Raw genomic sequence first — 24434 nt, forward strand, 5'->3', positions numbered from 1 at the left:
CCGCGTGCATTTGATTCGATCGGAAGGAAGGTGTTCATAGCGCGCATGTGCACCGTAATCAGACTCTGCCTTCTGCCCCTTCGGACCCGTCTACCACGTCGACTCGACGTGACTGTAAGCCCTCTCCCGCGGTCTACTTAGCTGCCGGTACTTTGCACAGTTTCTACAGCTTCAGCTGCTCAGGGCGATAGCCGGAGCACGAAATGTGGACACTCGAGACCACCTGGTCGGCCTTGGGTGTGCCCAACTTGCAGACGGTTTTGAACGACCCCAGCTTCAGGGCATTCAGTCGGCCACATCCCATAGATGACTCTGGGTACGTACGCTCTTCTCAGCATACCAGAGAACCCGTAATTCACCGTCGGTAGCAAAATCTGGTTGAATAACCTCGCCATCCCAGTCTACACGTCTTTGCTTTCCATTATTCTACTTCTGCTTCACGCTGTCATCTCAGCCTTCGTAATATGGCGCGCAAAATCCAAAAGCTCGACCACCGAGGTCGAGCACGAAGACGTCCAGCCGAGCACGAGGACTACGTTCACGGCTCGTTTCCGCAAGCACGTCCAGAACCTGGGCGGCTGGGCCATCTTTTCGTGGAGGATCTCTCGCTTCATCACTCTTGGTGTCTTGACCGGTCTGCAGGCTTACACAGTCTTGCTCACGCGCAAAAACGCTGCGTACGATGGACACGTCGGCTCTATCCTGCATTGGCTGCAGCTCGGTTTGCAGATCGTCTACGTACGTGTCCCCGACCAGCGCACACGTAAGCTCTCCGTTATTGATCGTTTGATAGGCGTACGCAATCATTTTGGCGTGGGCGTCCATCGCTGCGAGAGCTTCAGTTGCCAGGATCTCGGCGAGGCACCTTTGCCTCGTCCTCGTCGTCACCTGGGGTGTCTTCTTCTACCGAGACCTTTGGCCTTCTTTGACCTATGTCCTCAGCCCCCTCGACGCGCACGAGGGCTGGCTGATCTGGACGAAAGTCGGCCTGCTGACTTGGGCCGCGGTCGTGGTTCCTCTGCTTATCCCTCGCGAGTACACCCCTGTCGACCCCAAGGCATGTGTACATGCGCCGATTCCTCCCTCAATACGTAATATTAACTCGGGTTCAGGATCCTGCTGCGGAGGTCAACCCAGAACAGACGGCATGCATTCTGTCCATGTCCCTTTACTTGTTCCTGGAGCCTCTGATCTGGAAAGCTTATCGCCTCCCTCATCTGCCTTATGACCAGCTCTATCCTCTGGCAGACTATGACTATACTAAAAATCTTGTCAAAAGGAGCTTCTCTGTAGGTGCTCGCAACTCAGTATACCTCGTGATTGGCTAAAAATTCCTTCTATAGTCTCTTGATCCCTTCCAGACCCATAGCAAGAGGCATATCTTCTTTGGCATCATGAGGGTATTCTGTACGTGTTCTTAGTATCCTGAATATATCACCAGCTCTTTCACTGACCAGAACGCCATCCAGGGCGTGAATATATGGTACTTAGCCTCTCGATCGTCGTTCGAGTATGTCTCTGGTTATTTTCGCGCCGCGTCCACGAGCTCAGCGTCCGTTCAGGTTATTACCACTTTTGCAGTCCCCATTGGTATCTACAAATTGCTGGAGTAAGCTGTGATTCTCTACATGGTCTTCACGCTTACTGAGGCATCTCAGCTATCTCTCTGGCACCGGAGACCAGGTCGTTCGTCCCATCGTGTGGGTTGCGTGGCTGGCGCTTGGGCCTATCCTTGGTTCGGTCGCGGTGCAATGGTACATTTTTGTTGCGGTACAAATTATTCTGCTTCCAGTGCTTCAACAAAGCTCATGGCAAGTTTCCTCTGTAGACTCGGCTCCTCGTCCAGACCCAAGCGATCATCACCCAGCTGGTCTTCGACCACGCCCTGCGCATCCGCGTGAAGGCGGACACGGCAAGCACGACGCCCACCTCGAGCGCCGCCACGACACCCGACACCGCGTCCATCGCCGAGTCTGCGCCGTCGGAGGGCGGGGACGAGTCCGAGGCGGAGACGACGACGGCCGTCAGTGAGGGCACGGCACGCGCGTCAAAGCACAAGCGCGCCACGAGCGAGGGCGGCGAGAGCACGAGCACGAAGGTGTCTGAGAAAGCGTCCGAGAGCGGCGGCGCCAAGGGCGGGAACCTCGTCGGCAAGCTCAACAACCTGGTCACCACCGATCTGAACTACATCGTCGACGGACGCGACTTTTTGTTCATTCGTGAGTGGTGTCGTTCTCTGGGTGTGACAGGGGGAAAAAGATGCTGAATTGTGGACAGTGATCTACATTCCCTTCCAGATCTGCCTTTGCATCTGGTTCTTGTATAACGTTCTCGGCTGGAGCGCGTTCATGGGCGTGCTCGTCATGGTTGTCATGTTCCCGATCCCCGGGTACGTCGCCAAGGTTGTTCATAGCGTGCAAGCCGCGAAGATGAAGAAGGTGTGTATCGTCTTCTGTTCTGGCTGGTTACATTTCTGACCTGGCATTACAGACGGATGCCCGCGTCGAGCATGTCACGGAATGTACGCGTCCTCCCTTACACACATACGCTTCCGCACACTCATTGGGATTTACAGCCATGAACGTCATCCGCATGATCAAACTCTTCGGCTGGGAGCCCAGAATGAACGACCAGGTTGCTGAAAAGCGAGAGGACGAGCTGACGTATATTAAGAAGTTTAAGATGCTTGAGTTGTTGAACGGCATTCTCAAGTGAGTTTTTACCTGTACGGCGCAGTGACCGTAACTCACAGCCTCGACATAGCTTCTGCATTCCTGTTCTTACCATGATCGTCACTTACATGGCCTACGTATGTCTCTGTGCTCGCTGCTCTGGAATATCTATGCTCACCTGGATCTCAGACGGTGATCATGAAGAAGCAGCTGACAGCATCCCGCGTCTTCTCCTCGATGGCTGTCTTCGATATCCTCCAAGAGAACATGCACGCTATCTTCGGCTACCTGCCAATGATGATCCAGGCCAAGGTTTCGCTCGATCGTGTCAGCGAATTCATCACCCAGGTGTGTCTTTCGTTTAGCTAGCCAGCCTGAAGCCTCTGCTCACCGCTCCCAGACCGAGCTGCTCGACCGCTACACCGCCGAGCTCGAAGAAGACGAGGCGCCGGCCTACGTCCCGCAGGTCGTCGTCGACCCGAGCGTCGTCGGCATCCGCGAGGCCGCATTCACCTGGAGTCGCGACAACGACGGCACGCAGACGCCGGGCAGGGGCCGCCGCAACTTTGCGCTGCGCATCGAGGACGAGGTCACGTTCAAGCGCGGCGCGATCAACCTCATCATCGGGCCCACCGGCGCGGGCAAGACGTCGATGCTCATGGCGCTCCTCGGCGAGATGCATTACCTCCCGGCCGGCCCCGAGTCGTACGTCGCGCTCCCGCGCGAGGGCGGCGTCGCGTACGCCGCGCAGGAGTCGTGGGTCCAGAACGAGACAATCCGGGACAACATCTTGTTTGGTGCGCCATACGACGAGGAGCGATATAACAAGGTCATCGATCAGTGTGCGTTGAGGCGCGACCTGACTCTCTTTGACGCTGGTGATCAGACCGAAGTTGGTGAGAAGGGCTTGACTCTCAGGTAAACGGATCGCTGGTGAGTTACATATGATCCCGCTAATGTCCTTCGCAGTGGTGGTCAGAAGGCTCGCATCACTCTGGCACGTGCTGTTTATTCGAAGGCCGAAATCTTGCTCTTGGACGATGTGAGTATATGCAGCAAGGTGGTTGGTGATGTGCACTGACGTGTCTATCCAGGTTCTCGCAGCTCTGGACGTCCATACATCGAAGTGGGTTGTTGAGAAGTGCTTCATGGGCGACCTCATCCGCGGTCGCACCGTCTTGCTTGTTGTAAGTGCACGTACACTCTGCATACAGGACCACATGCAAACTCACATTTTGCCTTGCAGACTCACAACGTTCACATCACCCGGCCCATCGCCGATTACGTCGTTTCCCTCGGCACAGACGGACGCATCAAGTCGCAGGGCACGCTCTCGAGTGCGTTGGCCAAAGACAAGAAACTCGCGAAGGAGGCCGCCGAAAGCGCACAGGAGACCGACAAGGCCGAACACACAGTCGATCGGAGCGAGCCCGTCGCAGAGAGCGCTGCACCAAAGTCTGACGGCAAGCTCATCGTTGCTGAGGAGATTTCTGAGGGACATGTCGGGTGGCCTGCACGTGAGTACATGGGGTTCTGCGCTGTCGAAAGCGTATTGACGTAGAGCATTGCAGTCAAATTGTACCTTGCTGCTCTTGGTGGAGACTCGCAGTTCATCTTTTGGTCTCTGTTCTTGGGAGGCATGATTCTATGCCGTCTCGTCATGACTGCGCAGGCCTGGTACCTTGGTTATTGGGCACGCCAGTACGAAACACACGACCCTTCGGAAGTCGACGTTGGCTAGTAAGTCCCCATGTATCCCCTTAAGTGCATACCTGACATAAGCATACATCTAGTTATCTCACGGGTTACTCCCTGATGCTCGTTTTCGTGGCTACGGCGTACATCATAGGTTATGTTGTCTTCGTATACGGTACACTAAGAGCCTCACGTACCATCCACCGCGACCTCGTCATGTCCGTCTTGGGAACGACTCTCAGGTGGCTTGACAAGACCCCGACGTCGCGTATCATAACCCGCTGCACGCAGGATATGCAAGCTGGTAAGGTCGCTCCCTCGCTCCAGCTCCAAGTGCTGACATCCTTTTCAGTGGATGGTCCCGTCGCCGAGTACTTCGGCTGGCTAGTTGACATGACTATCTCGATGCTCATCAAGTTTATGTCCGTCATTATTATCTCGCCGACGTTCTTGCTCCCTGGCATGGTCATCTCCGTGCTCGGAGCGTGGTGTGGCCAGGTCTATATCAAGGCACAGCTTGCAGTCAAGCGCGAGATGAGCAACGCGCGTGCTCCAGTTTTGGGTCACTTTGGAGCTGCGGTTGCCGGACTGAGTGCGTGGTGTCAGTTTGACGAAGGCGGCGGTTGCTAACTGGACGTACAGCGTCCATTCGTGCATATGGTGCCCAGGAAGCCTTCAGACTGGAGTCTTACAAGCGTATCGACAAGTTCAGCCGTGCAGCTAGGACGTTCTACAACCTCAACCGGTACGCATCTATCTTCGACGTACGCTAACAGTCTAATTGTCTGGAATGCTTAGATGGGTTTGCATCCGCATTGAGGCACTTGCTGGTTTCTTCTCTGCCGGTCTTGCTGCTTATCTCGTCTACTGGGGAAGCGTCTCAGCTTCCGACACTGGTTTCGCTCTAACTATGGCTGGTATGTCGAAAGCTTATCGTCGACAGACCCTTCCTCACCTCTCGTAGTTGGCTTCAGCGGTATGATTCTCTGGTGGGTGCGGACACTCAACGAGTTCGAAGTCAGCGGTACGTCCACCTCTATACATCTCGGTCCTAGCGGCGGGCTGACATCTTGCACAGGCAACAGTTTGGAGCGTATCCAGCAGTATATGGTCATCGAGCAGGAGCCCAAGGCCACGCCTGAGGGTATACCTCCTGCCTACTGGCCCGCCAGCGGCGAGCTTGTCGTCAACAAGCTTTCGGCAAAGTATTCCGTAGATGGTCCCACAGTCCTCAAAGACATTGCGTTCCACGTCAAGTCGGGCGAGCGTGTCGGTATCGTCGGCAGGACAGGCAGTGGAAAGAGTTCCTTGACTCTTTCTCTACTCCGTTGCATCTTGACGGAAGGCGAGGTCCTATACGACGGCATCGCCACAGACAAGATCAACCTGGATGTTTTGCGTTCGAATATCACCATCATCCCACAATCGGTCGGTTCTTTCCAGACGCATTGTTCGCTGTTTGCTGACAGATGATTTAGCCCGAGCTTTTGAGCGGCACTCTTAGACAAAACCTGGATCCTTTCAGCCTGCATGACGATGCAGTCCTCAACGACGCTCTGCGCGCAGCCGGTCTTTTCTCACTGCAAGATGAGACCGACGAAGGGCGCATCACGCTCGACAGCCCGATCTCGAGTGGGGGCAGCAACCTATCGGTCGGCCAACGCCAGATTCTTGCACTCGCGCGGGCGATCGTCCGCCAGAGCAAGCTGCTCATTCTCGACGAAGGTATATCTCGTTCAAAGTCCGAAGTACGCTGGCATGTGCTGACGAACACGGACTGTAGCGACCTCCGCCATTGACTACGAGACAGACACCGTCATTCAGGCCTCACTGAGACAGAGACTAGGGAAGGACGTAACTCTTTTGACCGTCGCACACCGCCTCCAGACTATAATGGATGCAGACAAAATTGTGAGCAGTGCTACCTTTGTTTGATCCGTGTAGATGCTTATCTTCCGCATAGATGGTGCTCGACGCCGGCCACGTTGTAGAATTTGGCAAGCCGAGCGAGCTCCTGGAGATAGAGGGCGGCATGCTGAAGGCTCTCGTTGATGAGAGTGGGGAGAAGGAACACTTATACGCCATGGCCAGTGGCACTGCTTGATTTCACGTATATATGTACCTCATGTACAACCGGGTTTCTCTGGGACACTCTTGAATTCCGTGTAAGTGAATAGAATAGCTTTTAGATCGAACGAGATGACAGAACAGAAAGAGTGAGCGGTGAATACACAAGAACACGGTACGCGTAAAATTAACAGATATTGAGTAAGGAATACCATTGGCAAGAGATCATACGAGAGGTTAAGATACGACGAGGATGTCAAAAATCCACGACTGAAAAACACTAAACATAATCAAACTCTAGATGGCAAACAACCAGCGCGTCAATTAGGGCCTTCTATACCCACCATCGGAGTCCCGTGAGCGAGGCGGGGGATAGTCCCTAGAGTTGGCACCACTCCGAGACGGTGCTGAGCCAGAGTAGCCGTTGCCTGCATAGACGCCAGAACTGCCATTGTAGGTCGGCCCAACAGAGCGAGATGGGTAAGAGTCATAGCCAGCACCAGATCCAGAACGGGGTGGAGGACTTTGAGAGCGTCGTCTGTCAGGAGAGATGAGCGACAGGTAGTTTAACGGAGCACGACGCGACACGAACCGGTAGCTAGGTGCTTCTGCGCTTGCACCGCGAGGGTAATCCGCGTATCTAGCGGGTGGAGAAGCTGGTCGGCCACGGTATTCAGCGGGAGGAGGATAATCACTAATGATTTATAAGAACATAGGAGTCGGTGGTAGTTCGGATAATGGTCTTACCGAGGTGGAGGTCGGTCATAATCTTCCCTAGACCTCGGAGGTGGGCCAGGAGGCGACCGGGGTCTGACAGGTGGAGGAGGGTAAGGTGCATATCTGTCGCCAGGCGGTGGCGGTCTCCTGTCATGGCGGTCATAGTAGTCACGAGACGGAGGCGGAGGATAGCGCGGGGGATAACCAGAGGGAGGAAGCTCAGGTTCAGGATAGTAGCCGGATCGAGCATCATAGCGAGATGGAGGAGGACCTCTCGTCCTGTAATCGTCCATGTCTCTACCGGGGCGCGCAACAGCAGGAGGCGGGTAATCTCGATAGTCACGAGGCGGCGGCGGCGGCGGCGAAGGTGGTCGCCTGAAGTCACGCCCAGGTGGAGGAGGCGGATAGTCATAGCCGTAGCGAGGATCCCTGGGAGGAGGATACCTAGCATAGTCATACGAGGGGTAGTCGCGAGGAGGCGGCGGAGGAGGATAGTCCCTAGGAGGCTGAATACGATCTATCAACGGCGCAGAACTACGGCGGGAATCCCTGATGCAAAAGTTAGTCAACGTCAATACGGTAAAAATATGCACTGACCCAGTAGTAGAATTCGGGCATTCACTTCGAACATGCGATATTAAAATAGTGCTAGGGTTGAGAGGAGAACATGGGATCTCACCGAGCCCAGTGACCAACCTGGCCACATTTGAAGCAAGCACCAGGGTCGTTGCTATATTTTGCTGTTCTCCCACCGCCATGAGACAGCTCGACACGTATTTTGTTGCCCATGAAAAAACCTTCATGATATTTTGCGACACTTTCCTCCGCGGCTTCGCGGCTATCGAATTCCTGGGGGAAAAAAGTAGATTTGAGATCGAGCCGTGTTTGGAAGGTACGCCATACACACCACGAAGCCATAACCGACTCTAATGACGTAGCGACGAAGAATGAGAATGGAGTCCCAAGATGTATTTGAGGAACTTACTTAAGCTCAATAGCTACTATCTTGCCAATCTTGCCGAAACAACTTTCGAGGTCTTCCTTGCGGGTGTGTTCGGGGAGTCCGCCAATGTATACTTTGTTTGGCTACAAAAAATGTCAATGAATACCAAGATCCTCATGGAAGAAAGAAGTATGAGAGCGCGACATCAGCAGTAGCAGGCATGAAGCAGGAATGCGAGATGTAGACAGAGGCAAAGACGGAGTCCCAGTGTGGTTGGAGTGACGGCCAGCCCGTGTGAGTCATCTTTGGTGCCATAGTCAACCAAGTAGGCTGCCGCCACGACAGAGAAGACTAAGAGACAGAGACACTGAGCGTTGAAGCATATTCGTGTGCATGCCAGCTCAAGTTGAAGACAGGGGTTGTTGTAGTGAGAAATAGAGATTCGACAAGCACCTTGATCTGCTTTTCACCGCGATGAGTGGCATCTGTGTTCGTGGCAGAGGTAGAGTTGGCCTCTGACGCGGAAGACCCAGTACGTTCGAAGGAAGCGTCGGGAGGCGGCTGGGCAACATCGCGTTTATCGTCTGAAGGGCGTCCTGTGCCATTTGCAGCGTTGACAACGTCGCCATTGGGGGGTGATGAAATCATGCCAGACGGGTGATCGCCCGGACGATTCCAGTTTTCTTGCTGCTGTGCGCTGCCAGCGTCGACCGGCATAGGTGAGGCTGCCATGAGTGTCAAGATTAAGAACAACTTCAACGCGCTGAGGAACGCGTAGAAAATGCGTGGCTCTTTTCATTCTCCGTTCGAATTTTCGAAGCACAATAGCCAATCTCCGACAGTCCCCGAAGAGCGCATCAGATGCGTCCTTCCGCCGATCCTTCGAATCATTTGCTCCATGTGCAGACGCCCATAAGCGCACATCCCACAACCTCCTTTGCTACCGGAGTTACAACTTAATTCTTCGCCCTCCATTTCTGATCTAGTTTCGGGTGTATCGCCGTTGTTTATATCTCACAACATGTACACTCGGGAGAGACATAATGCCAGAGCACGCCAGTCGACTGCGAGCCAGAGAAAGAAGGGCAAGCGCAAGGCGATCTCGTCCCCGGTAGAGGAACCCGACTACGACCCGAATGCCGAGGTTATTGTCTCTAAATCTGAGGAACAAAGGCAGCTGGACAGGAAGGAACGACTGAAGCATGAAGTGAGTTCTAAGCTGGAAGTATTGCGCAAGGAGACTGACGTACTTCGTATAAGCTATTAGCTCAGCAGGACTCTAAAGTCAATAGCAAGAAGAAGAAGCGGTTAGAGAAATATATTGTGTGTTCTCCCTCAGCCGTGAAATTCTTTTGTCTTGACAGCTTGACCTCGTATTTAGGACAAGAAACTCAAGCAAGAAGAGCGTGTGGCGCTATTCGAGAAGCTCTCGTACGTGCACATTCTGTATCACGCGTACTTCATCTCACAAGATGCAAGAAAGAGCCAAGCTCGCGGAACCTCTGCTTTAGGGCTTAAATCTTCCTCGACACTTGGAACGGGGAAGGCAGTCACCCACCAGGAACGTATTGCGAAAGAAGAACATCATGAAGTCAAGCGCGCCCTGGAGGGTTCAACTGGCAGAAAAAAGCGTAAACGTCCTTACAGATCATATACGGGCGCTGCCACCGACAGCGAAGACGAACAAGATGCCCCTACAGGCGAAGATGGCCGTTCTAGTCCTTCTGCCGCACCAGAGCCAGAGTCAGGGAAGACAAGAGCCAACCCAGTTGTCATTGTTGACTCTGGGTTCTCCACGGTCAAGCAGGAGCCTATACTCACCCCGGCCGTAAATGTCTCCTACATTGGCTCAGCCTTGAAGAGGGCCCCGGATGGCTCCGCCATTGCCCCACGAGTTGTGAAGAAGCAAGCCAAGTCCAGGGCTGTAGGTACCAAAGCTGCTTCGCCCTTGCTAGTATTGATATAAATATATCAGGCACCTTCTTCTTGGAAAGCGGGCCTCGCGAAGACTGTGGTCGAAGAAGAATCTGATAGCTCGTTCGACAGCTCAGATTCGGCATACGATTCTGACACGGACAACAAGGACAATGACCAAACCGATGATGGGGCCGCCTCCCGTAGCGAGCCTGCGGGAGAAAGCGACAATGCAAGGAATGAGACGCCTGAAGAAGTGTCCACCTCGCCAAAGAAAAGGCTAGGATTCAAAGACTGGGCTTTAAAGCAGCTTAGCGCCGCCAAAGGATACGTTGCACCACCCACAGATGAAGCGAGTTCGCTGCCTCCGCTGTCTGCTCCAGAAAAACCAGTACCTCCACCGCCGAAGAAACGAAAGGTGGAACTCTCGCAACCTGGCGAGATGCGTGGCCCTCTAGGCAAAGATATCGTTCTTCCCTTGACGTCGTTTGCGAAGTATTTGCAGGAGTCCGCCAAGGACGGTCATCGACGGAAGGTAATCGAAGTCAAGCGCCCTCCAGAAGTCGAGGAGGCGAGATTTATGCTTCCCATCGTTGTAGAGGAACAGCCAATCATGGAAGCCATACTCCTCAACGGTGTTGTCATAGTTTGCGGCGAGACCGGAAGTGGAAAGACGACTCAGGTTCCCCAGTTCTTGTATGAAGCAGGCTTCGGCTCCCCAGGAAGTGGCAAGTACATTTGCAAGTTTACTGCGCCGTTAGCTCATGCTGCCACAAAACAGATAATCCTGGGATGATTGGTGTTACCCAACCGCGTCGTGTGGCTGCTATGTCCATGGCATCTCGCGTTGCGCACGAGCTTTCCCTTACCTCCTCCAAAGTTTCCTACCAGATCAGATACGACGCTACTGTATCGCCCGACACCTTCATCAAGTTTATGACGGACGGTGTCTTGTTACGAGAGCTGGCGACAGACTTCCTACTTACAAAATATTCCGTCATCATCATTGATGAAGCACACGAGAGGAGCATGAACACTGACATCCTCATTGGTGTATTGAGTCGTGTCATCAAGCTACGCGAAGAAATGTGGGTTCAGAAAAAGGACGACGTCAAGGTAGGTCTCAAGTCCCAAGGGAATGGGAAGCAGGATAACTCAAATCTACCTGTAGCCTTTACGCCTCATTATCATGTCTGCCACTCTTCGCGTATCCGACTTCGCCGAAAATACGACTCTCTTCTCTACTCCGCCACCCATCATCAACGTCCCCGCCCGACAACACTCCGTTACTGTTCACTTCAGCCGACGTACCGCCTCCGACTACGTCACGGAAGCCATCAAGAAAGCGAGCAAAATACATGCTCGCTTGCCTGCAGGGGGTATACTGATATTCTTAACGGGCCGGAACGAGATTGCTGGCGCCTGCAAGAAGCTGGAGGCTCGCTATGGCGCGATGGCAATAGCAGAGAGAGGACGGCGAAGGAGCGCTTCCGCGGTAGCGACAAACGTCTCAAGTATGACTACAGGCGAAGGCAAAAAGACCAGTGTAGCTCCTGCTCAAGCTGATGTGGAGGCGGAAGACATGGACCTTGGAATTGACCAGAAGGATCTGGCTCTCGACGTAGATGGCGACAACGCCGATGTCGACGTGGACGACGAAGCCCTGGATAGTGATGATGAACTGAACAATCAAGAACTCGGCATTGATACTGAGGAGTCTGAAGGTACGTCACCCACACCTTGCCCAAACATCTGGATCTGATGGCGAGCAACTAGTCCCTATGCATATCGTTCCGCTGTATGCCCTCTTACCGAATGAGAAGCAAATGCAGGTATTCAAGCCCCCGCCCGAAGGACATCGCCTTGTCGTAGTATCGACGAATGTTGCGGAGACGTCTCTGACCATCCCGAATATTTGTTACGTTATCGATTGTGGTAGAGCCAAAGAGGTGTGCTGATCTATCCATCTTTCGCTATCTACTCACGCCAACTTCTCGTGACAGAGGCGTTACGATCACGCAAACAGTGTCCAAAGCTTCCAGGTTAGCTGGATCTCTAAAGCGTCCGCTGCACAGCGGGCCGGTCGTGCGGGGCGTACAGGTCCAGGTCATTGTTATCGACTCTACTCTTCTGCAATCTTCGAAACGTACTTCGAGCAATTCTCGCTGCCGGAGATCCTTCGCATGCCGATTGAGGGAGTCGTCCTTCAGATGAAGAGCATGCACGTCGACGCGGTCGTCAACTTCCCCTTCCCCACCCCACCCGATCGCTTGAATCTCAAGAAGGCAGAGACGATCCTGACCTGCCTGGGTGCACTCTCAATTCCGGAGTCGGGCGCCGCTGCCGGTGGGCAGATTACTGACGTTGGCCGAGCAATGGCTCTCTTCCCTCTCTCGCCGCGGTTTTCCCGGATGTTGGTCAGCGGCAGGCAGCATGGGTGTCTGCCCTATGTCATCGTAATTGTGTCCGCGTTATCTGTAGGAGACCCCTTCCTGCGAGAAGAGGCCCTTGATCAGGACGAATCGTCTGACGAAAAGGACGAAGATCTCTCGCACATCCAGAGTGAAGCTGTCAGGGCGAAGGAGTCCCGTCGTTTACGTCGCAAAGCGTTCTTCGAATCTCAGGAGGTACGTCAGCTTCTTCCTCTGTCGCTCGATTTGCTACCTTATTCGCACGATCTTGTAGATCCATGCCTCTCTAGGCCAGCATACGAGCGATGTCTTCCGCGTGCTATCCGCCGTAGGAGCCTACGAGTATGCCGGAGGTGGTCACAAGTTCTGCACAGACCACTTTGTTAGGCCCAAGGTATGATCGGCGTGGACTGGATTCAGCAAGTGGGGCTCACACGTCTGTACAGGCAATGGAAGAAATCCATAAGCTCCGCGCGCAGATTAGCAGCATCGTGCACACGAATTATCCGGACACAGATCCTGGTTTCGTCCCGAATTTGCGTCCGCCAAACAGTCTTCAGGTACGCTCTCTGGTGATGACACTGGCGGGATACGGCTTGGCTGACGTCGCCCGATAGCTGAGGTCCTGAGACAGCTGCTTACGGCTGGCTTCATCGACCAGGTCGCCGTCCGGAAGGACAGGGCCGAGAAGGAGTCTGCGTCGGGTGACCAATACACAACGTCAAGGGGCGTGCCCTATCGCGCGATGGGCATCGACGAAGATGTATACATCCACCCATCGTCCGTCCTGGCAAATCAGCCGCCATCCGAGTTTGTCGTTTTCTTGGAAGTAGTGCGTACGTCAAAGGTCTGGATAAAGGGTGAGTGATCTCTCGCTCATTCGCTATCACTCGGGTTTTCATGCAATGTGCCCAGGCCTGACTGTTGTCAATCCCGCATGGCTGTCGCAATTGGGCAGGTCACTCTGTACTTTCTCGAAGCCCGTCAGAACGAAGGAGGGTGTTTCCGTCGTCGTTCCGCACTTTGGGCCTGCGGGATGGGAGCTTCCTCCAGTAAAAGAGAACAAAATAGAATATTAGTTGTACTCCCTGTCTGTAAATTATCTGGAACTTAAGCTATGCTTAGCGTAAGTACAAAGTTAGAATGCAGTGGCAGCGGCGCTATAGTGTAGTGGCTATCACTTGGGATTCTGATTACTAAAATTCCCAAAACCCAGGTTCGAGCCCTGGTAGCGCCTCTATTTCTCCATAGATAATAATTTTTTTTCATTCCTTCGCCCAAACTCAGCTTTTTCGCCCTTCTATAGGTACCAGTGCACACCACCGTCATGCATTAGTACAATTCACCTTCGCGCATCCGGAAATACAGCACGGTTCACACAGCTCGTTGGACTGTGCAACTCCAGTGTTGTATGTCTGGTCAGCAGGGTTCCAGATAAGTTCCTGATCAGGTCAACGTTCAAAGGTTACACGTTTTCAAGCTCCAGCCATTCTCACATTTTTGTCTACCTTAGTACCAGTCTCATATCTGTGGCAAGCATATCAAGACAGCTATCCATCTAATTGTAATATCACTTGATGTTCTTCAAGCAAACGGAACAGTCAGACACCTGTGATCGATGCTATGATGCTACGATCTGGGCTGTAAGCACCAGTTGCACCAAGTTCATTCCGAAAGGCTGATGAGAGTCATGCGATGCAACGTGATGTTCATATTCCACAGTGACGATCGTTAATTATTGCCAGTATTAGTACACGCATAATGACGTGAGCACAATATTACATGGGGACAGATCAAGAACAGCACTCGCGAAAGGCGAGCATTCAAAACAACGACACAACACCAGACGAATACCGAAACATATGCGCAATTTTGGTATACAACCCGGCCTAAGGCAGAGTAGCATGCCAGCCAAGCAGGACTAGAGTATATAGCCCTAGCCAAATGAAGCAAGAGAACCCACAGATCCGCGTAGTGCACATATGGCACGCCATTCAGATGCACATGGGGACGGGCCCAGAACGACGACGGGGCCTTGCGTTACTGTCTGCCTGTAGGGTTGTCAATGACCAATCAGGGCGTGCGAGTGTCGACGAAAGCGGGCTCACCAGAGCGCATGGTCCGCACAAGGCTGCTCATTCCACCGAAGGCCCTGCGCCTGAACGACTCACCTGCACCTGCACCACTACTTCCAACCACGTCGTCGCACTCATCCTTTCCGTGGTGGCCGCCCTCGCTGCGCCCGACGAGCTGCCGCCAGAGCTTTGGCTGCGGCGTAGCAGCAGGCTGTGGGGGCGTGACAGGCTCGGATGGCTCTGGCGATGTCGGGACGGAAGACGAGGTGTGCGACGAACTCTCAGAGAGCGCGGGAGACAAGGGCATCTGGCTGGAAGCGTTGCTTGGCAGGCCCACATCTTCGCGTTTGCTGGGTGCCGCAGACATAGTCGCCGGAGTCGATGCCCCCTCCACCCCGTCGGGCTCCTTCGCAGGCGTTCCGCACGCCGTCTTGGAGTGGGGTTGCGTACCACAGGACCGGCTACCATCCGAGGAAACGCTCCAGGAGTAAGAATGGGACCTCGACCTATAGTGCTGACGGACGTCTTGTGCGTATGTGGCAGCATTTGAACTCAACCTGGGCTCGGTCTCGCTCGACACCTGATCTCCCCGGTCCTCATCGTTCAGCTCCGTGATACCGTCCCGCGGCAGCGTACTGCGCCGCTTCTTGAAGAAATGACTGTGGAAACTGTACACGCTGTTGGTAGGGCATGCGATCATGTCCTCCCGAACGCTGAAGTCCCAGCTGTCCATGGTACGATGTGCCGTCATGCCAGGTACAGGGCGCTTCTCTTGCCTTTGCACTAGTGGAGGCAAGCCCTTCAAGACAGTCCCAACTAGGTACCCTTTCTTCTTCGCGCTCTTGAAGAAGCCAGTATTGAGCAAGTCCTGTGCTGTTGGCCGCTTACTAGGGTCCTTCTGCAGGCACTGGGTGACGATATCCGCGAACGCGGCGGAGTATGTATGCACACCGGTTTTCCGATCCATCTTCGGCGGCGGCGAAGTGGCAACGTGCGTGAGGACGGATGCAGGGGCGGCACGCGAGAGCGGTGCTCGGCCTTGTGTAAGTTCCAACGCGGTAATGCCGAAAGACCAGATGTCGGCGGACGCGTCATATTGCTTACCAGTGATGACTTCCGGGGCCATCCAACATGGTGTGCCGACAAACGACTTGCGCTTGCCTGCTAGGCGCGGCTTCGGATGCGAATGGGTATGATTGTGGCCGTGGGTATAAATGTGTGATGAGTGGGTATTTGGTGTACGAAAGCCAGATGGTGAGCTGATGTCGATCGGGTTCTTGCCGTAGGACTTCGCGTTTACGGAATCTTCGGTCTCCCACAGGGGCGCGGCGACACCCAAGTCACCGAGTAACACAGTACCATCTTCGTCAATGAGCAGGTTCGCAGCTTTGATGTCGCGGTGAATGAGACCGTTGATGTGGAGATAACTGTCAAGACAGAGCGTTCGCGTCAGTACAAGGCATAGGCGAGATGATCGCGGCAACGTTTTCAAGCTACGCCATCGATGCGGCGGGAGGGAAAGGACAGGTAGGACGACTCACTTGATCCCCTCAAGAGCCTGCTTGAGGATACATTTGACGACATCTTCCTCCATTCCACCAGGCCAAGCGTAGCGCATCACGTCCGCTGCGCTTCCTGCGTTCATTAGCCTAAGGGCAATGTACAACTTGTGCCCGTCCATCCACTGTCCGCGCACACGGAGGACGTTCGGATGCTTGGACAATGACATCAGTTGTGTTTCTTGCATGAGCAGGTGAAGGGTGTGTTGCGGCAGGCGATCAAGGTCGACTACTTTGAGTGCGCATGGCGTCCGCATCGGCTCCGGTGTCGGCTGGAAAGTCGCTGTGTAAACGATGGAGGAGGCACCGTATCCAATGGGCGGACCAATGTCGTAGTCTTGTGCGTGATCGCTGCCGGAGAGCGTTGAGACTCGTGCGCAGGATGAGATAGAGGGCTGCACTTGCCTATAGAGTTGCCATTCGTCTTTAACTGCACCGATGAAGTTTCTGGATATCGGATCTGTGGCAGCTGTAGCAGGGGCATTGACAGAGGCAGAAGGCATGTAGTACTGCTGTGCTACCGAAGGCTAGTTTTGCAAGTTGATGATCGACGGCAGCTTTCTGACGGATCGCAACGGTGGTGGTAGTGGGCTGTGGTAGAGGACAAAAATGGGGCTGGTGCGGATTTATCATGTACGGCAATGTCGCAACTTTCTGGGCAGTGGCGGCGGCAACAGGAAGAAACAAGCTTGTTATGGAAATTAGCCGATGCCGGCTGCCACAGGCGCTCTACGAACGTGTGGCGGGGTCGGGCACAACACACCGCAGAATATCGCAGAGGTACCGAGTGGGTTATGCGAGCGATGTCGCTGCCCACATGTGAAGCAGCTGTTGTGTGAACAGCTTCTGCATCCCGTGAGTATCTTGAAGTGCGAATCGACTCGGGAACGCATACAAGAAGCATACCGCGGGTGCTTAACGCTTGAACAGCCTCCATCGTCTTCCAGAGCGCTTGCAGGGAGCTCGTTCAACACTTCATTACAGCACGAGCCTCGAACGCCACTCCGGTAAACCCGCCTTTTGTCCCAGAATCCTTCGAAGCAGCGCAGGATGCTACACGCACAGAAAGGAGTTCATACGCGGTCATGCATTTAGGCCGTGTGCGATGCAGCAAGGTTGTACATAGAAGGAATACGGGCACCTGGAAGAAACTGATAATACTCCAATGGGCCATCTGTTACTACAGTATCTTGAGCTGATTGACTGTGGCTCTCTGTGACCCTGGGCAATCCCCTCATGCGCAAACGATCTTATGTTTGACACGCAGCGTACCCAAGGGCTCCGTGATTACGATGGAATTTGCGAGGCGGCCATACCGATTATCGAAATTCGAAGAATTGAGTGAGAGCGAGGGAAGCGGTGGTCGGACCTTCATGGTGCAAAACTTGAAAGAGTTCTGGGTGAATATCATGCGATAGTGACCCTGAGTCACTCTCTGTCAGCGGGCCACTTGCTGGCATGTCGGAATCACATGTAACGTGTGTGACGCAAGATGACACGCCCTTCCGCTCGTCCGCAATATATGAGGTAGCCCCTTTTTGGTAGTTCCATACAGTAGTTCCAAGGCCCTTTCTAGGAGCGCGACGACCGTTCCAGCCCTTGTACTCAAACGGTAGTTGTCGGGCAACATCTAGCCAGCCACGGATAGATTAGGTCATTGTCTGACTCTGGAGAGACCTGTGCCAAATCGTCGCTTGCGTGAGGTGACCCGAGGCACGTCTAGGCGGGTCCGAGGTGGCTAGTTTTCTTACAGAAATACATCCACACTTGGCCACTTGCTTGCCTCCACGACATGGCGTGCTTGCTCATCGAGGCACACAGAAGAGCTCGCGCCCCGTGACATCATATGTTTCTTCTCTGCTCCCTCTGAACTTCGTTATGGAGGCCTTGCTGTGTTTTCTCGCGAGGTAACGCCAAGCCGTGCGGTGAAATCGGAAGGAGCCGGTGTGATAGCAGATAGCCGGGCCTGATGGGATCTGCAAATACGAGATTGGGTATTTCTTCGGCGCCCCGCTGCTTGGCGCGAACCCAGCACGCTGGACTCTACTAGCAAACCCGCGGTGGCATTCATCCTATTCAAAGTTACTCTACAATTCGACTAACGGCCGCCACCGACGCATTGATGTTTTCTGTCCACCGGCATCTGCGCATTGGTGCTGCGCAGCTGGCGCTACGGCGTCGGAATGTCACAGCTCGGTAATGAAAGCTTCAAGCACAAGCTCCGACGTCGGGCGACAGCGCCCTAGGCTTGCGCGCGGCAGTCCGGCCAAAGCCGGATGGACTCCGTTGCCGGCGCTAAAGCTCATCTGCGGCTGGCGGACAGGACTACTATTGTACACTCGTTTCGCGCGCTGTGCATGGTAGAACAAAAGTACAGGTATCTCTGGGGCATTGGAGAGGTCCACATGACTTCCTTCATGTGGTTATAGTGAACGTCTCGTGCCTCAAGACGCTATACAGTTGGGAAGATTATGGCAAGCCTTCCCCTTCGCGAAGACACGATTTCTGGCTTCCATACGCTCGGTCATGCCTCGCAGTTCCGGAGAACTTGTTCAGAAAGGACACAATAATCGGCACACTCCGATTGGCTGCGATAAGGGAGTGGGATGCGTGACGCGTGACGGGAGCGGCGCCGCGATAACGGGAACTCTGTTTGCTCGGATCCCTTTCTCCCGTCTGGAGTCGTTTCCAGTCCGTGTCGCTCCTTGAGCAACCTCTCTCATCTTCACTCCTTTCACCATCCCGCCTTCCGCCATCTGTACATGGCACCCAAGCAGCCCTGCGCAAAATACGAATACGTTCTCACTTCGCAAGGTCCCAAGATCCTCCCGGTCGCCGAAGCACACTCACGGGACGAAGAATCCCCTGCTGACTACAACCAGGGGGGCTATCTGCAAGTGAAAGTACGCGACACCTTCAAGGACGGCAGGTACACTGTAGTCCGTAAACTTGGGTGAGTACTCTTCAGGCGTGATTACCGACCTGCACTGGCAGATTACGTCCGCCATCCGCGAGGATCACGTTCTTTCTGCTCTTCACGACTTCACGACTAACCACTTCACACGACTAGATGGGGCCATTTCTCCACTGTCTGGCTGGTCAAGGACCATCAGTGAGTATCCACTTCTTCGTCTCTCTCTTGACACACTGGTTTCGACGAGCGCCGTTGACCGACGAAACCTGTCTTCACCGCCGATCGTATGCTCGATCGACACTTTCAAGAAAGTATCCCATAACTACCGGCCGCACGGTTCGCACTCGCACGGACGAACGTGCAAGTGCAAATGACGTTTTCTGCGCGTCGAACGAGGCAGACGTGGCACCCGGGGGCGACGGGCGACCACGCGTAACACGCTGCACGTCGTCAGACGCCCCGTTGGTGCCCTCCGCCTCAGCTCCGAATGGCTGCCGGGCCTGAGTTCCTGGTCAGGCTGCTAATTCCAGGAACAGCCCCAGCAGACCGTTCGGAAGGTCGAATCGATAGCCGAGCTGCCATGAGGCCATAAGCCCCGGGTCAGAGAAGTGCAGGATTTACTCACATCTTTTCGTCTTCTAGGGAAAATAGTCATTCAGCTTTGAAGGTCGTTAAATCCGCTGGACGTTATGCCGAGACGGCTCGCGATGAGATCAAGCTTCTACGGCAGGTCATGGCGGCCAACCCGTCTCATATCGGTCGCAATCACATCGTCTCATTCTTGGACTCTTTCACGCACGCACCATCCATTCAGCAGTGTGGATCCATCTCCTCTGCATCCGCTATGAATCCCGACGTTCACATATGCATTGTGTTCGAACCTCTTGGCGAGAACCTCCTGGCACTCATCGAGCGGCACAAGCAAACCGGCGTACCTACACCCCTTGTGAAAATTATCGCTAAGCAGGTCCTACTTGGCTTGCAGTACTTGCACGACGAGTGCGAACTTGTACACACTGATATCAAGCCTGAGAACATTAGTAAGTGACGCGGCTAATCATATTGGCGTGTTACTGACTTGCCTATGCTCAGTGATTTCTATACCCAACGTGGAAGGACACATTCAGACACAACTTTGCACTTCTCCTCCGCCTACATCACGCAAGGTTGGCGTCCCGCCGAAACCCGCGCCGCGTTCTGGCATCCAGATCCCGAAGCGCACGAACACGCTCTCAGTAAACACCAAGCAAGCACGACAGGTGCAAATCTTCGACAGTCAGCCGCTTGTTAGCCCAAGCGCCAGCTCTTCGTGGAGCTCGCGGGGCTTGCTCCAGAGCCTTACCAAGCTTAAGGAAGCGTCGTCTGCCAGCAGAAGTGTGAACGGTAGCTCGGTGAGCTTACCGGTCGCGGGCAAGTCGAAAGCAGTTGATGTGGAGGCGGACGCACACGCGAAGCGGGGGAGCGGCGAGTCGGACATGTCGGACATCTCTAGCGGACCGTCGAGCATGGCGGTATCGTGCGGCGTTAATGCAAGCGTCGACACGCCGCCGTCGTCTGTCGGTAGCCTCGCCGGCACGCTAGAGAAGATGGCGTTGAGCTCGATGGATGGGAAGGGGAAGGTGGTGGCGACGAAGGTTGAGAAGGAGATCCAAGAGGCGACGTGCACTTGTATCTTTGACTGGAATGCGGCCGAGGCGGAGGGTAGTATGCCTAAGAGTAGATTAAGCGCACCTTCTGGTCCCTCCCTTCTCTCCCGAACCGCTCCTCCTGACCTGCATCGTCACAAACCTCATTGTTCCACGCATTCCAAATCTCCTACCGATCCGTCCGCGCCTCTCCCTGATGCAGATTCGCTCACTCGTTCGTTGTCCTCGTCTTCGTCTCCCTCGACTGTATCACCTTCGATATCATCCACGTCGTCTCCTACGCCTTCTGCGAATGCGTCTGCGCTGCCGGTCCATGTAAAGATCGCAGACCTAGGCAACGCGACGCCCATCCGGAAGCACTACACCGAGGACATCCAGACACGACAGTACCGCTCTCCCGAGGCAATCACGGGGCGCAGCGACTGGGGCGACACGGCCGACATCTGGTCTATTGCCTGCGTCGTCTTCGAGCTGCTGACTGCCGAGTACCTGTTTGACCCGCAGAGCCAGGGTGAACTGTTTGGCAAGGACGACGACCACTGCGCGCAGATCATCGAGCTGCTCGGCACCTGGCCGGAGAGCGTCCTTTGGGGTGGGCGGTACAGCCGCGAGATCTTCGACAGTAATGGTGAGTGTCTAGTCCAGGTCTCTCTGCTCGTGTCTCTTCCATCTGTTGCCTCGTTGCCTTTATGTACCGGGCCAGTGATGTCTCGTTCCGTATTCGTGGCTTTGAGCGCGAGGTGCCTGGCTTGTTCCCTAGCACCGGAGCCGCCGAGGCCAAAAAGGGCGAGTGACGGTGTCTAGTTGATGGGCGCAGCAGATGAGATACCTTGTGAGTGTTATCGAGTATTGTTAGCTGATGAACGTTCGGCTCGTGATAGGTCACCTGCGGTACATCCGTAATTTGAAACCTTGGCCTCTGAGGCGTGTCATGGTCGAGAAATACGGCTGGTTGGAGAAGGACGCGGGGGTGGTGTGCGAGTTCCTGCTTCCAATGCTCGATATCGACCATCACAGCCGTGCTCATGCGAGGGACATGGTTAATCATCCGTGGCTGGAGGTCAATCTCGAAGACCTCCATCGCGCGAAAGACTGGTGAACGAACACTCACCACGCGACTGCTTTGCCGGCCATCCCACGACAAGATGGTCGTCCGACTCATCCCTGCAACCCGCCCTGACTCCTTCACATTCTACCAAATTACGTGTCCGGACGTGGTTACGGCGTGGCGGTCGCAAGCGAGATGCGCGCAGCTGTTCACTACTTTATACGATGAGGTGACGAATGATGTTTGAGTCTAGGCGCCTCTGAAACGGGGCACCTGGTCTCTCCCGAGGCGCCTGACCAGTCCGGTTGCCAACGCACCCCGTCTCGCCGACCGTCGCGGTCACATCGTACACTGTCCAGACAGTGGTCGTCATACCCATCATCCTTTCTACACGTCACTTTCTCACGCATGACTCCATCGCATATTCTCCATCGCATATTCGCCATGCACACACCCGACATGCTCGCCCCTATCCATCGCAATGTTGTCCCTTCCTATTGTTCTCTGCATTTTCCCGCATCCTCCTCCTCCGCTTTATTACGTTCTGGGGCCTTTGGGGTAGCGGTTCAACCGCCTGTTGTTTCATTTGCTATCTATTCCCGGCTGTCTTATGCTAACCTAGCCCTAATCTTACCTCTAAGATTTTGGGCGCCGCCGCGCAGGCGTGCTGCGCCCTGTAGATTCTAGATTACGCTTGCTTCATTCGCTGTAGTATTACATGTTTACAATCACCACACATACCCATTTTCTCGCCGCCTTCGTCGATCATGCACTTTCCCTTTTTACGTGCTGCCGCGCTACCCAACCCTTCTTCCCGTCCATCTCCGTGTTCATTCACGCCTGATTGCGCGCGCATCCTTGTTAACTTACACGCGTTTCTTGTCTGTAATACTTCTCATGTCTTCCCCACACAGACTCTCACGATCCCGTCACGGTAGTCATGTCTCCTCAGATACGTCTATCATCATGCGCACCTGCTTCATGTCCCTTCACGTTCACGTTCAATACAATAGCATCCTTTTTTGCCTTACAGTCTGCAGAAGTGTTTAACAAGTGCTCAGCCGCGCTTGAGACTAGCACAAGTGGGCATTTTGATTGGCTGGCGACCATAGTTGCTGTTCGTCACAAGGTGCGGAACTCGGTTTTTCGCACTTTACCGTGTACTATCACCTCAATCCTCACAACGCTATTACCAGGCACATAGTCATTGCGAGGACACTTGCTTGACCAAGGAGAAGAGACGTTCGACTCAGCCAGTTCGAATTCCTCGCACGTGACTTTCAGGATATTAGCTTCCGTTCGTCACGATCCTTGTTTCGCTGACCACTTCATCGTGTAGATTAGCACTTCAAGCCCATAGAAGCTAAATCGCGACATTTCATTCCACCACATGACGTGAAGAATACGCAAGACATATGCAGCTTTGTCAAGCCTCCGAGCTGTCGAAACTCAATTGCAGGACCAGTCGCGGCTGTAATGACGCGGGATTGTAGGAGGAGGCTACACACAAATAGGCACCATTGGTTAACCTCGCTGTCTGCTATCTCCTTGAGAGAGTAAAAGAAATTACGGCTACGACTGATTTAGTCCAAGCGTAATCCCAACTCTTCTCAGAGCTTTCTCTTTTGATTCTGCCACCACCTCCACTCGCACTCAATATCCAGCACCCAATATCCAATCCGACCCTCGCTCATATTGCGCTTGCTGGAGCCTCCCTCTGACTGGCGACTAGTGGAAAGCATTTTGTGCTGACGGTGTAGGACTTAGTGAGCGCGTAGTTGCCTTTGGGACCTCCCCTTTGTCGATGTTTCACAGGTCAACTACTGGAACCACGTCAGAATTGGGTAGGCTCGTGCTCACTGTTATTTGAGCGTCGGTACCGAGACTGATATATCACTATCAAGGCTACTGAAACCGATCAACTCCGTAGCCCCGTCCACCCGGCGCGTTCGCCGCCGCAGGTTTTCGCGGTTTGGCGTCCCGGTTTGCTGTCAACGTACCAGCAGGGTATGCACATTGGTATTTCGTATTCTTAGTCTTAACCGTGTTTGCCGTACGCCGAGTCTGACCCAAAGCTGACGAATGCGACCCACTCCTCGCTCCGGAAACTTCATGCGGCACGGACACTTGTTACCACCGCCACTGCCATACTGGCGTTGGCGCAGAGGCTTTGACGGAGCCAGGCTTCTCGCCTGAGGAATTTCTTGAACCATACCCACAGCATGGCAAGTTTTTCAGCTTTTAGATACAGACTCGACAGGTGCTAAGACGTGTCTAGCTGTATGAGACGGAAGCAAAGCGCGGAATCCGCCGGCGATGATCGCTATTGGCATGTACCACGGGGCCGGTGATTCCCCACTCCGCGCGCAACGAAAAACGAAGAGGAGGAGGCAGACTACGTAATTGCTTGGTATGGCCGAGTCCCCTGCAGTTGAGGCCGCTGGCCCGGCAATGCCCCGGCTATGAGCATAGCGAGACTGATTACTATGCTGGCCCCTCATGCATCATATCCGACTCATCCTAGCAGGGCAGGTCCTCAGGATCGGCTCCGGGCATGCCAATCTAATCAGTGCCGAGGGTAGTACTCCAACGACTCCCGCTATGCAGTCGACATTGTCTAAGAGCACTTAGAGAGCCGATTTCCGTGCCCGGGCAGCACAAGAAACGCCCATCTGCCCGGGCCAGTGCTGACAGTGCAATAAACCCAGGGAGTACAAAAGGTCGGCCGTGCGTGTAATTATACCTCACTAACATCTTACACTGCAGCAATGTC

At 54.2% G+C, this 24434-nt stretch overlaps 5 protein-coding genes and 1 non-coding gene across 6 annotated transcripts; 4 read left to right on the forward strand and 2 right to left on the reverse strand.

Moving 5' to 3' along the window:
* The first annotated feature begins 168 nt into the window (after positions 1-168).
* PHACADRAFT_246884 (uncharacterized protein) lies at positions 169-6553 on the forward strand. Its single transcript, XM_007390153.1, has 28 exons — positions 169-316; positions 369-738; positions 794-1057; positions 1113-1289; positions 1344-1407; positions 1470-1510; positions 1563-1609; positions 1659-1770; positions 1829-2219; positions 2278-2438; positions 2491-2521; positions 2576-2711; positions 2764-2809; positions 2862-3020; positions 3073-3590; positions 3642-3714; positions 3767-3859; positions 3919-4189; positions 4244-4412; positions 4466-4671; positions 4720-4959; positions 5010-5112; positions 5166-5284; positions 5332-5391; positions 5446-5795; positions 5846-6092; positions 6151-6278; positions 6331-6553. The coding sequence occupies exons 1-28, from the start codon at positions 204-206 to the stop codon at positions 6469-6471; spliced, it is 4830 nt and encodes a 1609-aa protein (XP_007390215.1). The 5' UTR covers positions 169-203; the 3' UTR covers positions 6472-6553.
* Positions 6554-6589: 36 nt separating this feature from the next.
* Positions 6590-8749, reverse strand: PHACADRAFT_246886 (uncharacterized protein). Its single transcript, XM_007390154.1, has 8 exons — positions 8548-8749; positions 8137-8237; positions 8059-8077; positions 7831-8000; positions 7749-7772; positions 7182-7700; positions 7027-7128; positions 6590-6972 (listed from the first exon to the last, which is right to left on the reverse strand). The coding sequence occupies exons 1-8, from the start codon at positions 8740-8742 to the stop codon at positions 6759-6761; spliced, it is 1344 nt and encodes a 447-aa protein (XP_007390216.1). The 5' UTR covers positions 8743-8749; the 3' UTR covers positions 6590-6758.
* Positions 8750-9020: 271 nt separating this feature from the next.
* PHACADRAFT_203923 (uncharacterized protein) lies at positions 9021-13572 on the forward strand. The gene is made up of 13 exons (XM_007390155.1): positions 9021-9301; positions 9355-9417; positions 9476-9525; positions 9574-10018; positions 10070-10736; positions 10790-11124; positions 11180-11732; positions 11785-11957; positions 12012-12635; positions 12694-12813; positions 12866-12979; positions 13054-13279; positions 13335-13572. Exons 1-13 carry the CDS (start codon positions 9116-9118, stop codon positions 13496-13498), a joined length of 3720 nt encoding a protein of 1239 aa, XP_007390217.1. The 5' UTR covers positions 9021-9115; the 3' UTR covers positions 13499-13572.
* A 3-nt stretch (positions 13573-13575) lies between these two features.
* On the forward strand, positions 13576-13656 carry PHACADRAFT_t8. Its single transcript has one exon. It is a non-coding gene; the product is annotated as a tRNA-Gln (tRNA).
* A 488-nt stretch (positions 13657-14144) lies between these two features.
* PHACADRAFT_246892 (uncharacterized protein) lies at positions 14145-16781 on the reverse strand. Its single transcript, XM_007390156.1, has 4 exons — positions 16459-16781; positions 16036-16404; positions 14528-15921; positions 14145-14470 (listed from the first exon to the last, which is right to left on the reverse strand). The coding sequence occupies exons 1-4, from the start codon at positions 16554-16556 to the stop codon at positions 14460-14462; spliced, it is 1872 nt and encodes a 623-aa protein (XP_007390218.1). The 5' UTR covers positions 16557-16781; the 3' UTR covers positions 14145-14459.
* Positions 16782-18806: 2025 nt separating this feature from the next.
* PHACADRAFT_246895 (uncharacterized protein) lies at positions 18807-22662 on the forward strand. The gene is made up of 5 exons (XM_007390157.1): positions 18807-19006; positions 19124-19165; positions 19276-20007; positions 20060-21241; positions 21495-22662. Exons 3-5 carry the CDS (start codon positions 19701-19703, stop codon positions 21710-21712), a joined length of 1707 nt encoding a protein of 568 aa, XP_007390219.1. The 5' UTR covers positions 18807-19006; positions 19124-19165; positions 19276-19700; the 3' UTR covers positions 21713-22662.
* The last annotated feature ends 1772 nt before the right edge of the window (positions 22663-24434 follow it).

The sequence above is a fragment of the Phanerochaete carnosa genome (assembly GCF_000300595.1).
Source record: "Phanerochaete carnosa HHB-10118-sp unplaced genomic scaffold PHACAscaffold_1, whole genome shotgun sequence".
Classification (NCBI taxonomy): Eukaryota; Fungi; Basidiomycota; class Agaricomycetes; order Polyporales; family Phanerochaetaceae; genus Phanerochaete; species Phanerochaete carnosa.

Coding starts and splice junctions, on each gene's coding strand:
- PHACADRAFT_246884 (XM_007390153.1), top strand. CDS start 204: ATGTGGACACTCGAGACCACCTGGTCGGCCTTGGGTGTGCCCAACTTG. Junction 739..793: donor TCGGTTTGCAGATCGTCTAC/GTACGTGTCCCC, acceptor ATCGTTTGATAG/GCGTACGCAATCATTTTGGC. Junction 6,093..6,150: donor GCTGCTCATTCTCGACGAAG/GTATATCTCGTT, acceptor CACGGACTGTAG/CGACCTCCGCCATTGACTAC.
- PHACADRAFT_246886 (XM_007390154.1), bottom strand. CDS start 8,742: ATGATTTCATCACCCCCCAATGGCGACGTTGTCAACGCTGCAAATGGC. Junction 7,773..7,830: donor CAGGTTGGTCACTGGGCTCG/GTGAGATCCCAT, acceptor GCATGTTCGAAG/TGAATGCCCGAATTCTACTA. Junction 7,701..7,748: donor TGCCCGAATTCTACTACTGG/GTCAGTGCATAT, acceptor CTTTTGCATCAG/GGATTCCCGCCGTAGTTCTG.
- PHACADRAFT_246892 (XM_007390156.1), bottom strand. CDS start 16,556: ATGCCTTCTGCCTCTGTCAATGCCCCTGCTACAGCTGCCACAGATCCG. Junction 16,405..16,458: donor GACGAATGGCAACTCTATAG/GCAAGTGCAGCC, acceptor GCTCTCCGGCAG/CGATCACGCACAAGACTACG. Junction 15,922..16,035: donor CAGGCTCTTGAGGGGATCAA/GTGAGTCGTCCT, acceptor CTGTCTTGACAG/TTATCTCCACATCAACGGTC.
- PHACADRAFT_246895 (XM_007390157.1), top strand. CDS start 19,701: ATGGCGGCCAACCCGTCTCATATCGGTCGCAATCACATCGTCTCATTC. Junction 20,008..20,059: donor TATCAAGCCTGAGAACATTA/GTAAGTGACGCG, acceptor GCCTATGCTCAG/TGATTTCTATACCCAACGTG. Junction 21,242..21,494: donor CGAGATCTTCGACAGTAATG/GTGAGTGTCTAG, acceptor GGCTCGTGATAG/GTCACCTGCGGTACATCCGT.
- PHACADRAFT_203923 (XM_007390155.1), top strand. CDS start 9,116: ATGTACACTCGGGAGAGACATAATGCCAGAGCACGCCAGTCGACTGCG. Junction 9,418..9,475: donor AGCGGTTAGAGAAATATATT/GTGTGTTCTCCC, acceptor CCTCGTATTTAG/GACAAGAAACTCAAGCAAGA. Junction 11,958..12,011: donor ATTGTGGTAGAGCCAAAGAG/GTGTGCTGATCT, acceptor TTCTCGTGACAG/AGGCGTTACGATCACGCAAA.